Source organism: Sus scrofa, chromosome 14 (genome assembly GCF_000003025.6).
Source record: "Sus scrofa isolate TJ Tabasco breed Duroc chromosome 14, Sscrofa11.1, whole genome shotgun sequence".
NCBI classification, from domain to species: domain Eukaryota; kingdom Metazoa; phylum Chordata; class Mammalia; order Artiodactyla; family Suidae; genus Sus; species Sus scrofa.
This window is the reverse complement of record NC_010456.5, coordinates 115,205,545-115,217,352: the sequence shown is the minus strand read 5'-3', so window position 1 is coordinate 115,217,352 and position 11,808 is coordinate 115,205,545. Positions and strand designations below refer to the sequence as shown.

At 43.4% G+C, this 11,808-nt stretch overlaps 1 protein-coding gene across 1 annotated transcript; it reads right to left on the bottom strand.

Moving 5' to 3' along the window:
* On the bottom strand, positions 729–10,919 carry GSTO1 (glutathione S-transferase omega 1). The gene is given in 6 exon segments (NM_214050.2): positions 729–961; positions 1,998–2,104; positions 3,889–3,987; positions 6,626–6,848; positions 10,488–10,596; positions 10,814–10,919. Coding segments are annotated over 6 exon segments (726 nt in total). The 5' UTR covers positions 10,848–10,919; the 3' UTR covers positions 729–807.

Sequence of the window (11,808 nt, the reverse complement as noted above, 5' to 3'; positions counted from 1 at the left end):
GTGCTGTGATTGTTCTCCATATCTTTCTGCCAGCATCTTAAGGCCTCACTTAACCTCAGGAACTGAGTTGAATCATTTGTAGAATGAAATGGTGCTCTCTTGACCTACCTTTTCATGGAGGTGATATGATAAATAAATAGTGAGAAGTGCAGTGGGCTATGGAAATGACTAGAAGATGACATTAATATTTCTGAATTACTTATCCAGACTTATATACACAATTGATGGATGAGGTCTTCACAGTATTTAATTACATATATGGGTCACCTGTGTCTAGCAAAGGCTTTGAAGGAGTTAGTGATTGGAGACTGGGAAAACAAGTAAGAGGCCACCTAGTCCCTTGGCTTTGAGTGGATGTGGGTCTGCTCTTCAGCAGCAACAATGGGAATAAGAAAGGTAATGGAATTGTGTAGGCGATGGAAAGGACAGAATGAGCAAAGTTTCTCAACTTTCAAGACAAACCTGAAAGGGCATCTCTTGAAATGACAACACCGTGTCTAAGTAGAAATGTCCTGTGGGCAGTTAGAAGTCTAGATTGAAATCCAGCTCTCACTAGAGATGATTTAGAGGTTTTCAGCATGGTCTATGTTAGAACCCTTAGAGTTCCAGCATCCTAGAAATGTGTTTACATTTCTGCAGAAGGGCCCTGAGGAAACCCCACAGTTAGACCATAGTGTCTAATGAGAGAAGGTGATCCAATGAGATAATGAGAGCACTGGAAAAGTATGTTTTTATTTCACATGTTTATTATTCATATTTAGGGAAGGAAAATATCAGGTACATCATAGTTGCTGACTCCTGTCCCCATCAGAGCCCATAGTCACAGGCCTCTGGGCTGTTCTGCAAGTAGAGGTCATTGAAAGCTCGAAGGTCTCTCGGTTCAATGTGGAGGGCTGACACCGCCGGATCTTTCATCATGGCTGCCATCCAGAGCTTAAGTTTTGGAGTGTGGTCTATACACCTGTGAGAGATGGAAAGAACGGAGGTGTGAGCAAGGCTAAATAGGAAAGCATTGCAAAGTCTCCTCTATATCATTAGTACCAGTCTGCAGCCTCCTTTTGTGTTTTTCTAACCTTTCACAAATTTTTCTCTTTTTTTAGGGCCACACTTGCAGCATATGGAGGTTCCCAGGCTAGGGGTCAAACTGGAACTAGCTGCAGGCCTATGCCACAGCCACAACAATGCTAGATCTGAGCCATGTCTGCAACCTACATCATGGCTCACAGCAATGCCAGATCCTTAACCCACTGAGAGAGGCCAGGGATACAACCTGTGTCCTCATGGATACTAGTCAGATTCATTTCCCCTGAGCCATGATGGGAACTCCCACAAATTTCTTTGAATATCTCTTTAAAGTATGCAAAATCATTGAATATGAGATTTGGAAGATATTGGAGAGGTCTTGGTTCTGTTGAAGAGGCATCTAAGACTAGAGTGAAGTGACTTGCTCAGTTTAGTGTGAGAACTTGTCCAAACTGAGAGACTGATAGGTTTCTTAAATGAGAACAAGAAAGGAAACCAATATGGTATATAATTAGCATTTTCTGGTCAGATCGTATCTAAATATTACCCTGAATAGCTCTGAGCTCTAAGAAGTGGGAGTAAGCCAAGGTAGCTGCCAAACTTCAAAACATGGAGTTTGGACAAGAGTGCAGGACTCTTGCTGATAAATGGGTGCTGGCATTAGGCACACAGTCCTGCATAACATCCTTATAAAAATGTACATCCTTAAGGATTTTTAACCAGGAGGGAAGGACTAAATTGATTTTAAAACATATTACCACATGGCACAGAATTCCCCACCCCCAGGGATGGGGGAAGAATGGTGAGGCCAGGTGGATGGCATGCCCTGGAAAGTCCAAGACCCCTCCTGTCTGCTTGTTCCCATTCAAGCCAGGTGAATGAGGTATTTTAATTACTGCTTATAAAAGAGGTCAATATATACTATTCCAGTTGTCATTGTCCTAATTTATGCACAAGGTATTCAAATGTCTTACTCATTTAACTCCAGGGCTTCCAGCCTTTCAAACCAGGGCCAGATGAGGTAATCAATCATAGAAAGAGAACTTCCACCAAAGTATGTTGTCTTCTTTTTGGTCAGAACCTGAACATTAAACAGCATAAGAGTACTTCTTATTTGTGCATCTGGTAAAATTCATTTTCAGAAATGATAAAAGCAAGTTAAGTTAAGCAAGTGACATATCCAAGTTAGCTTTTCCAAGTATGATCAGTTTAAGATTTAGGATCTCTTGGTTTGGGATGAAGCAAAACAATCATCAAAATAAACTGGAAAGTAGAGAAAAATAAAACAAGCCACAGAGTAAAAGATCTTTGTAATACAAATATTCCCCCCCCCCCCGCAAAAGGACTGGTATTCAGAATGTAGGAAGACCAGGGAATCAATATGAAAACACCTATCAAGAAATTGGGCCAAGACTTGAACTTCACAAAAGAGGAGTCCAAACACAGGGAACTATATCTAGTCACTTGTGATAGAACATGATGGAGGATAATGTGAGAAAAAGAATGTATAATATGTGTGACTGGGTCACTTTGCCGTACAGTAGAAATTGACAGAACACTGTAAACCAACTATAATGGAAAAATAAGAATCATTAGAAATAAAAAAAGAAAAAAATATATATGTACACACATATTTAAAAAAAAGGGGGGGGGAGTCCAAATGGCCAATAACCATTTGAGAAGGTGCTCAACTTCATTAGTCATCAGGGAAATTCAAATTAGAACCAAAATGTCATTCCACTTCACAATCATCAAAATGTTTAAAATGAACAAAACAAAGTATAGGTGGAATCACTGCTGAGAGGAATGTAAATTGGTACAACCATGTTTTAATAGTATCTGCTAAAGTCGAGTGCATGCATAATAGTAAACCAGTAATTCTATTAGTCAGAAATGTGAACGTAGGGGTTCCTGTCATGGCTCAGTGGTTACTGAATCTGACTAGCATCCATGAGGACGCAGGTTCTATCCCTGACCTTGCTCAGTGGGTTAAGGATCCAGCGTTGCTGTGAGTTGTGATATAGGTCGCAGACGCGGCTCAGATCCCGAATTGCTGTGGCTGTGGTGTAGGCCAGCAGCTACAGCTCTGATTAGACCCCTAGCCTGGAAACCTCCATATGCTGCAGGTGCAGCTCTAAAAAGACAAAAGACAAAAAGAAAAAAAAAGAAATGTGAACATATATTCACAAAAAAATAGGTATAAAAACCTTCATTACAGTTCCCTTGTGGCTGAGGAGGTTAATCCACTGCAGAGTCACTACAGCAGCTTGGGTCAATGCTGTAGCACAGGGGGTTTTTCCTGTCTTTTAAGGGCCGCACCTGTGGCATATGGTGATTCCCAGTACAGAGGTCGAATTGGAGCTGTAGCTGCCAGCCTCTACCACCGCCACAGCAACTCAGGATCTGAGCCATGTCTGTGACCTACACCACAGCTCCTAGCAATGCCAGATCCTTAACCCATTGAGAGGCCAGGGATTGAATCTGTGTCCTCATGGATACAAGTCAGATTGGTTTCCACTGAGCCAAGACGGGAACTCCTGCTGTGGCACAGGTTTGATCCCTGACCTGGGAACTTTCGCATGCCATGAGCACAGCCCAAAAAAAAAAAAAAAAAAGTTCACTGCAGCTCTACTTATAATAGCCCAAAAAGGAAATGATTACTATTTCAGGAATAAAATGGATAAATAAATTCTACAACGGCCATATCTTGGAACATTATACAAGGAGTAGGAATGAACTACACATAACATAGATGAACCTCACAAACCTATAATTCTATGAAAGAAGGAAAGAGTAGAAGGAAGCCAAGAGTGAATATAATGTACCATTTACTCTCCATAAAAGCGAAGAGAAACAACTGATTACCTCCTCTAGCTTGCTGAATTCTTTACGTAATTCTTCTTTTAGGCCAGAGCAGTCTGCCTCATTTTCCCTTCTAATAAAGCGTATTAGCAAAGGCGGTACCTAGACAGAAAATAATTTTTTAGTTCATCAGTGTGAGGCTAACTATTCAGCCCCATCATACAAAAGCATGATAGAACCCTCATAGTCCCAGTGTCAGGATGTTCTAGAAACCTCAAAAGTGCACCAATTCCTGTGTTCACAGAGATCACATCCTGATTTTAGAAACAGTTTTGTAGCCTAAGATGCTGCATTGGTTAGAATTTTATAAGCTGCAAATAAGAGAACCTTTGGAGAGTTTGAGTCAAAAATGTCTTAAAAGGACCCTGAGTGGCTCGTAGAATTGTTGAGAGACTTTTGAACAAACACGTTTGGAACTAAGCTGGAACTTTCCCAAGTCATGCTCAGAACTGAACTGATGGGAAGCACCCATTGCTGCCACAGAGCTGAGCACTGGATGCTAAAGTTGTGCCACTGCCAGAAGTTGAACTCTGAGGTAACCAATGCCACCCTGCAATTTAACCTTGCAACCACTTTGGCTCCTGAAAGCCAGGAGCTCTGCCACCAGCCACTCTCACCAGCAGAACCAGGGCCTCACACCAAGTCTGTTTACCCACATTGCTCAATTCAAAATTGAACTATACCATGTGTGTGTCTGAGAAAAAGAACCTTGCTGTCAGGCCTTAGTCCCAGGTGCAAAGGGACCTGGGGAAGAGACTTTCCTGATTTATACCTTGGGGAGGGCATGAGAAGACAGTTCAAAGTGGTTGACGACCTCAAGATTTGACAGGTGGTGTGTCAGATGCTTTACCACTTGTGATGGAGAAGTTTGTGTGTTTTAATACTTTGGTCTTTGATAGTGTGTCGCCACAAGAGACAGAAGTCCACTCGTCCCAGTGTAAGTAAACAGACAGAATGTCCTGAAACCCCATCCATGTTTGTAGAGCTTGCCTTCATTGGAACTGGATGTGGGCAGACAGCCCTTCCTTCCACTTTTCCATTTGGGACATTCATCTCTGCTTCTTCCTAAATGTCTGTTCCACATTACTTTCCATATATTGATTCCCTTTGCAATGCTCTTAATTTTTGCTTTCCTAAAAATTCACTTTTTATGTAGCTTTTGTTTGTCAAGTCTCCAAGGTTCCAAAGTCTTAACACATACATTGTCTTAGTCTCTGCGTCTCACTTTCAAATTCCCAGAAGAGAAGATGATTGGTCTGAGGGTACATTTGGGGGCATTTCTGATTTGCTAAGCTGTGGCCAGGATGGTGGGGTCATATGCTTCTAAGGCCACCTCTTCCCTGAATGTGAGCAGGGAAGTAACAGTGGGCATCTCTAACTTTTAGCTCATTTTCTTTCTAGAGAATACAGTCAACCTCTTGTTATTATTTTTGATAATCTAGCATCTTTCTTGTAAATACCATATTCCCTCTTCACCGTCTTTGATGGCAGCCATTTCTAGTATTTTTCCACTCTCATTCTGCCAAACAGACAACACCCTCTTCCTTCCCCACTGGATTCTCATTGCAGTGTCTCCTTAAACAATATATTCTCCCTATAGGTCTCATCTTCTAGGTATTTCTCTGACCATTTCTTTCTCTACAGATTAGAGATCTCTTTATATGTGGACATATATCCTGACAAGGTGACTATACAACAGGATATAACCGGATGTCACCTTTATTGTTGTCTACTGTTGATTCATTTCCTTATTTTTTCACTTCCTTGTATACAGTAATTTTTTAAACTAACCTGTAACATTGATGCTAATTAAAATACAGACAGCTCTTCTAAAGTAATGCCAATAACTCAGTCAGCAAGGAGCTATTGCCAACACACAGGAGATGCTCACTGCTAGACACTATGTGTCTAAAACTAACACAGTATTTTCGCTGTGTAGGCTTCTGCTCTAGATGATTTTTATCTATGGGGAGGGAACAATTTTCATACTCATTTTACAAATTATGGGCTGAGGCACAGAAGTAAAATATTAAGTACTTGCTCAGAGTCACATAACTAGGAAGTGGCAGAGCTGGTCACATGCCTAGGCAGTGAGCTGAGAGTGATGGAAATATAGCCCAACCTTCAAGAGGGTCATAGCCGAGGGGCAACACACAGGCAAGAAGGTAGGCAGTTACCACAGGGGAAAGTTAGCATATGTAGGAACACAGAGCTGGGCATTAACCCAGCCTGGACAAGTTTCTAGAAGACAAGAGTATCTGGGCAGGTACAGTGGTCCATTGGTATCCTCTGTGGGGGTGGTGGGTGTTTGAGGACACCCCTCCATACCAAAATCAAAGGATGTTGTATAAATTGGCACAGTAAAGTGAGCCCTCAACGTCTGAGGGTTCTGCTTATACAGAAACGCTGACTACAGAGCAAAGAGGACTTGGAGACAACCAGGCAAAGAGAGAAGGAGGAAGAGTCTTCCAGCAAGTTGAGAAGAAGGTGGCAAGTTTGGAAAAAAGAAAAACATTCAGCGTGGCAGGAATACACCGGGTCAGAAGAGGGAAGAGGCATACCTTTGGAGAGGTAAATAGGATCCAGACCATGAAAGGGCTTGCAGCACATGGCAGAGCTGACAAGAGCATCACCCTGTTGGTTTGCTACTCCCAAATCATTGAACCATGAGTGACAACACTGATTTAGCTTCACAACCAAAGGTGTTTCAAATGGGAGCTGAAATGTCTTACACACACACCTTAGAAGACAACTCAAAGACCATCTTTTGGCAAGCTTTCTCATAGGGGTCATCTGGCAACAGCTTCTTCCCTGGATATGCTTCATCCAGGTACTCACAAGTGATGGCAGATTCATAGATCAGTTGACCCTGACTGTTTTCCAGAACTGGCACCAGACCTGAGGGATTCTTCTGGAAGAACCACTCAGGCTTATTTTTCAGGTTGATGTTGATGACTTGATGCCTGAAAGACACATAGAAGACAGTCAAGAGAGTAACATTTCTTTTGTACTCCTGAAGAAAGCTTCACTGGTTCCACCACCCACTTATCTATCTGATCAGACCCCAAATTCAGGAGTCAGCTCAGCCTTGATTCCTTCCCTCTGTCCCGTCTTCCTGAAATCAGATGGGTCATCAAGACCTGTCAGCTAGACCTCCAGATCACATTCTGGCTTTATCTACTTCTCAGCTTTAACACTGCCACCTTGTCTAGGACATTATCTGGCACCTGGACCTCTACAGTAGTCCCCCTGGTCCCTCTGCTTCCACAGTGGCCTCCTTACAGTCCATCCTCCATGCACTGGATCAGCAAACTGGATCAGTGACCCTCCTGCTTGCTTACAAGCCCTCAGCTGCTCCTCACTGCAGTGAGGATTAAACTCTAAACCCCTTTGCATGCCATTTTATCTGTCTTCTGCTTATCTGTTATATCTCTTTCCTATGACTTTCCATCTGGTCATTATGATCTGGCCACACTAGCCCCATTTATATTCCTTGTATGATGTTCGTCACTGAACTAGTATGTATTTGAAATCACTTTGCTCAATTATACTTTTATTATGTCACCTCCCTAGAATATAACGTCCATGAAACCAGGGATCTTGTGAGTCTTGGTCATATTCATAAGCAAACATGTAAATGAGCAAAATTTTAAATAGATTTAAATGCTATGAAGAAATATAAGCAGTTTTAGATAGTTATTCAGTATGTATTTGTTGAATAAATAGGTGGAAATGCTTTAAGATTGTTAGGAAGATATTCCATGTGGGGCTAAGAAGTATTTTAACTGTATATTATATGAGGCAACTAATTGAATTGTGTCTACACCCCACTACTTGAGAATCAACATGATAAAATTCAATTCCTTTTGCTAATCTAAATAGAAAATTCCTTACTTTTTTTTTTTCCCCAAGTACAGTTATGATTCAACCCCTAGCCTGGGAACTTCCATATGCCACAAATATGGCCCTGAAAAAGCAAAAAAAAAAAAAAAAAAAAAAAGAAATTTCCTCACTTTCTACCAGAATATTAAGGGAATCAAAAAAAAAAAAAAAAACCTTTCAGATTAAATCTCCATTGGCTGATGTTTTCAAAAAAATGTACATGGGTAAATTACACTAGGTAAACCCATACAAAAGAAAACAGGTGAAGTCCAGGCTGTATTAAGACTGTTTTTAGATCTAACTCTTATCTTGTCTGAGAGATTTTAGGGGAAATAAGAGAAAGGAAAGTTTCATATAATCATTTTCCCCATCCACCTCAGTAGCTAGAACAGCATTTAGCTTGAGGATTTATTTATTTATTTATTTATTGTATTTTTTTTGTCTTTTTTGTTGTTGTTGTTGTTGTTGTTGTTGTTGCTATTTCTTGGGCTGCTCCCGCGGCATATGGAGGTTCCCAGGCTAGGGGTTGAATCGGAGCTGTAGCCACCAGCCTACGCCAGAGCCACAGCCACGCGGGATCCGAGCCGCGTCTGCAACCTACACCACAGCTCACGGCAACACCGGATCATTAACCCACTGAGCAAGGGCAGGGACCGAACCCGCAACCTCATAGTTCCTAGTTGGATTCGTTAACCACTGCGCCAAGACGGGAACTCCTAGCTTGAGGATTTAAATATGCAACACCCCACCCCTCACCAGGCCATGGATTGAACACTGGCCTCTGTGTGCCAAAAGGTTCATGTGCTTACAGACCACTGAACACACAGATACAAGCCACTGCAAGAAAAACTAATCTCCTTGCCAAGGAAATTATCATTTCTGAATTTTTTTTTTTTTTTTTTTTTGCCATGAAACAGAAAGGTAAATACTGGGCTTTTGTAATAAAGAAGGTTCTCAGAACACACATGCATCTTGGTAACTTGGCAACATGAGCCAACAAGTCAAGGTCCCTGCCAAACAAGTTGGAAGATGTGCCTTTAGAGAAAACCATGCTTTATTAGAGTCTATCAGATGGTAAAATCTAGTACACTAATGGAAATCTCCTGGGACTCAAAACTAATCCATGAACATAGAAGACCTCTGTTTGTGCTACTTAGCAGCTGTTATTACTCTTTACCTTCCATATACACACATGTACATGGTATAATCACTTCAGTTTTCCTTTGGAAAACTGTCTCAGTAAACAAGGTAGGGTTGTCTTCAACCTAGAGTTCCAGAAAGACACTAACCCATGACTTAGTGCCACAGCATAATAGCTGTGTCTTGCTTCTGGACTTACTTTATAATTGTATGAGCAGAAGATATGGTGCTTTTTTTTTTAATCAAATTTTAATTGTATTTCCCTTTCTTGCAATAAATGAATACTTACTAATACAGGAAATATTACTGTATTTGGATAAAAATAGTTTTGGATAAATTTCACCAAATATTGCGTATTTTGCTATGTGTTTAGAATCAGTTTCATCCAAATAAGATGCAAATTTTACTGCAGTGATAGCTAATCCAAAAATAATTCATTTTTTTAAGAGCACATCTTACAATTCTTTTTTTTTTTTTTTTTTTGTCTTTTGTCCTTTTAGGGCCGCACCCGAGGCAAATGGAGGCTCCCAGGCTAGGGATCTAATCAGAGCTGAAGCTGTTGGCCTACACCACAGCCACAGCAATTTGGGATCCGAGCCTCATCTGCAACCTACATCACAGCTCACAGCAATGCTGGTTCCTTAACCCACTGAGTGAGGCGAGGCATCGAACCCACAACCCCATGGTTCCTAGTCGGATTCGTTTCCCCTGCACCATGAAGGGAACTCCTCATCTTATGTTTCTTTTAGGGAAAAGAATTGCTTGCCTAATTCTCCACCTAGAAAACTAAAATTAATTTACGAACTCTAAGCACATAAATGGAAATTTTCTTAAGAATAGGGGCTGGTTTTAAACCTCCACATCTAATGTCTGTTCAACAGATTCCAAAAGTCATTGGAAGAGAGGTAGTGACAATGGATATTTAACAGAGAAAACTGAAGTGACTTGCATATTTCCTGCAGATAACCCATTTGTCATCACCATACAGGTTTCAATGACTCTTCCCCAAAGTCTGAATTTTTAGGCATAGACACTTCCTGTGACTCAGCAAACAATCCAACCTTTAGAAATATACAAAGTACAGTTATGTCAGCACTCTGCCAGGAGGAAGGTCAAGGTCTGGACTCTGGACTGGGGTGAATCAACAATTCAGGAAGGGATCTTATCTTCAGAATAACAGGAAAGGATATCAAATAAGCCAGATAAGAATGGAGAAATGGCGTGAAAGGGAAAAGACAGTGCACCAGGAATCGGGAATCTACCAGAGCTAAAAGAGCCTCACCTGAATACCAGTCGAGTGATCCCAGCCTATCACTAACTTTACTGAAGCTTCAGCTTTCTGGATCCATTAAATTGTTAATCTAAATGCGGTGTTCTAGACTGGTGGAGTCTGTAGCATTCCCACTGCCCTCGGAGGAAAGGATTAGGTTCATAGCTTTACATGTCCTCCCAAAAGTTTGAGAATAATTTATTTTGCAGTAAAAGAAGCTATGGGGACCCTGTCTGAGATTCCCACTCGCGCCGCTTGCAGCAGCTGGTTCTTGGCCTGAGAGGAGAGCTGCTGCTGCCTTGGTTCTCACCGGATTCCCTTGGCATTCAGGACCAGGAGAGTCCTCTGGGCGAAAGGACAGAATCTCATGCTGTAGACACGGATCAGGCCCTCGGGGACCGGCCCCGGGGGCGCACTTCCTGTTGGGAAGAAGGGGAGGCAGTTACAGCCCAGAGAGTATCTGGGACCCGTGGCCTCCCGCAGACCCCGGGCCTGGCCCTAGCTCGCTGAGGCCAGGGCCGATTCTCCCAGGTGGGGGCCCCCCTATGGCTGGCTCAGCTCCAGAGCAGCGGCTCCCGGACACGTGGCCGAGGGTCGCTCAGATTTTTCCCGCAGATCGTGGTGGGCCGGCCTTACCCTTCCCCAGGCTTCTGGCTGATCCTCCAGACATCTTGGCGCAGCAGGGGTTGAGCTCTCTTCCTGAGTTGCCCAGCGATTCAGGAAGTCGGTCGCCACTCTCTCCCTCCCTATCTCTTCCAGAAGTGCCCTCCCGAAAGGCCACTTCTGGGCTCACTTGCTCTTCAGGGAGGTGTGCCCAGGACCTCGCGCTCCGCCCACGCTGGAAGCAAACAGGCGCGCAGGAGCCCAGTGGCGGCCCGACCAGCACACAGGCACTTTCTCACCCAGCGCTTAAAGGAAGGCGCCGCCCTCAACCCGGGCGCCTGGAGGCGAATTGCGGCCGGCGGAGATGCCCGCCTGGAGCAATTCCACCCAGGGCTGGCCTTCCTGGTTTAGTGAGAGCGAGGCTTAAAACACCGCAGGTGGCTGTTATGCCACAGTTCATCATGCTGGCCATGAGGTGCACGCACTCCGAGATGCACAATAGAAGATCTAAATCCTCAAGAGCCTTTTCTGACCCCGAGCGATGGTGGTCTCCGGTCCACCCTGCTGGGGTCCGCGCCTGACCCTGACTCTGACTCTGATCTCCCTCAGCCAGTGCCCAGGCCGCAGGGAGGTGCTCCCTGGCAGCCCTCACATTACTCCGACCTGGTCGCTGCTCTCCCTCTGCCCCGAGGCCTCCCTGACTTTAGGGCCTGTGGCCCCAGACCCAGTGCACACCCAGGATTCCAGAATATGTTCTCTAGAGTTTCCTTTTTCCAGGACCTGAGACCAGGTCGCCCAGCCACCTGGAGAGCCTTTTCCTTTTTCTGTTGGTACTAGCCTAATATAACTACTGGGAAGGCTGCTGTCTCTCCTCTCACCCTGTCACCTTTTACTGAAATCTCTGCTGCCTCTGTGCACTGATGCCAAATAAAAATATGAAGACAGAGTTTTGGAGGAAATAGAAAGAGTAGCTTTATGTATTTGCCAGGCAAAGAGGGAACACAGTAGGTCATTGTCACAGACTGTGT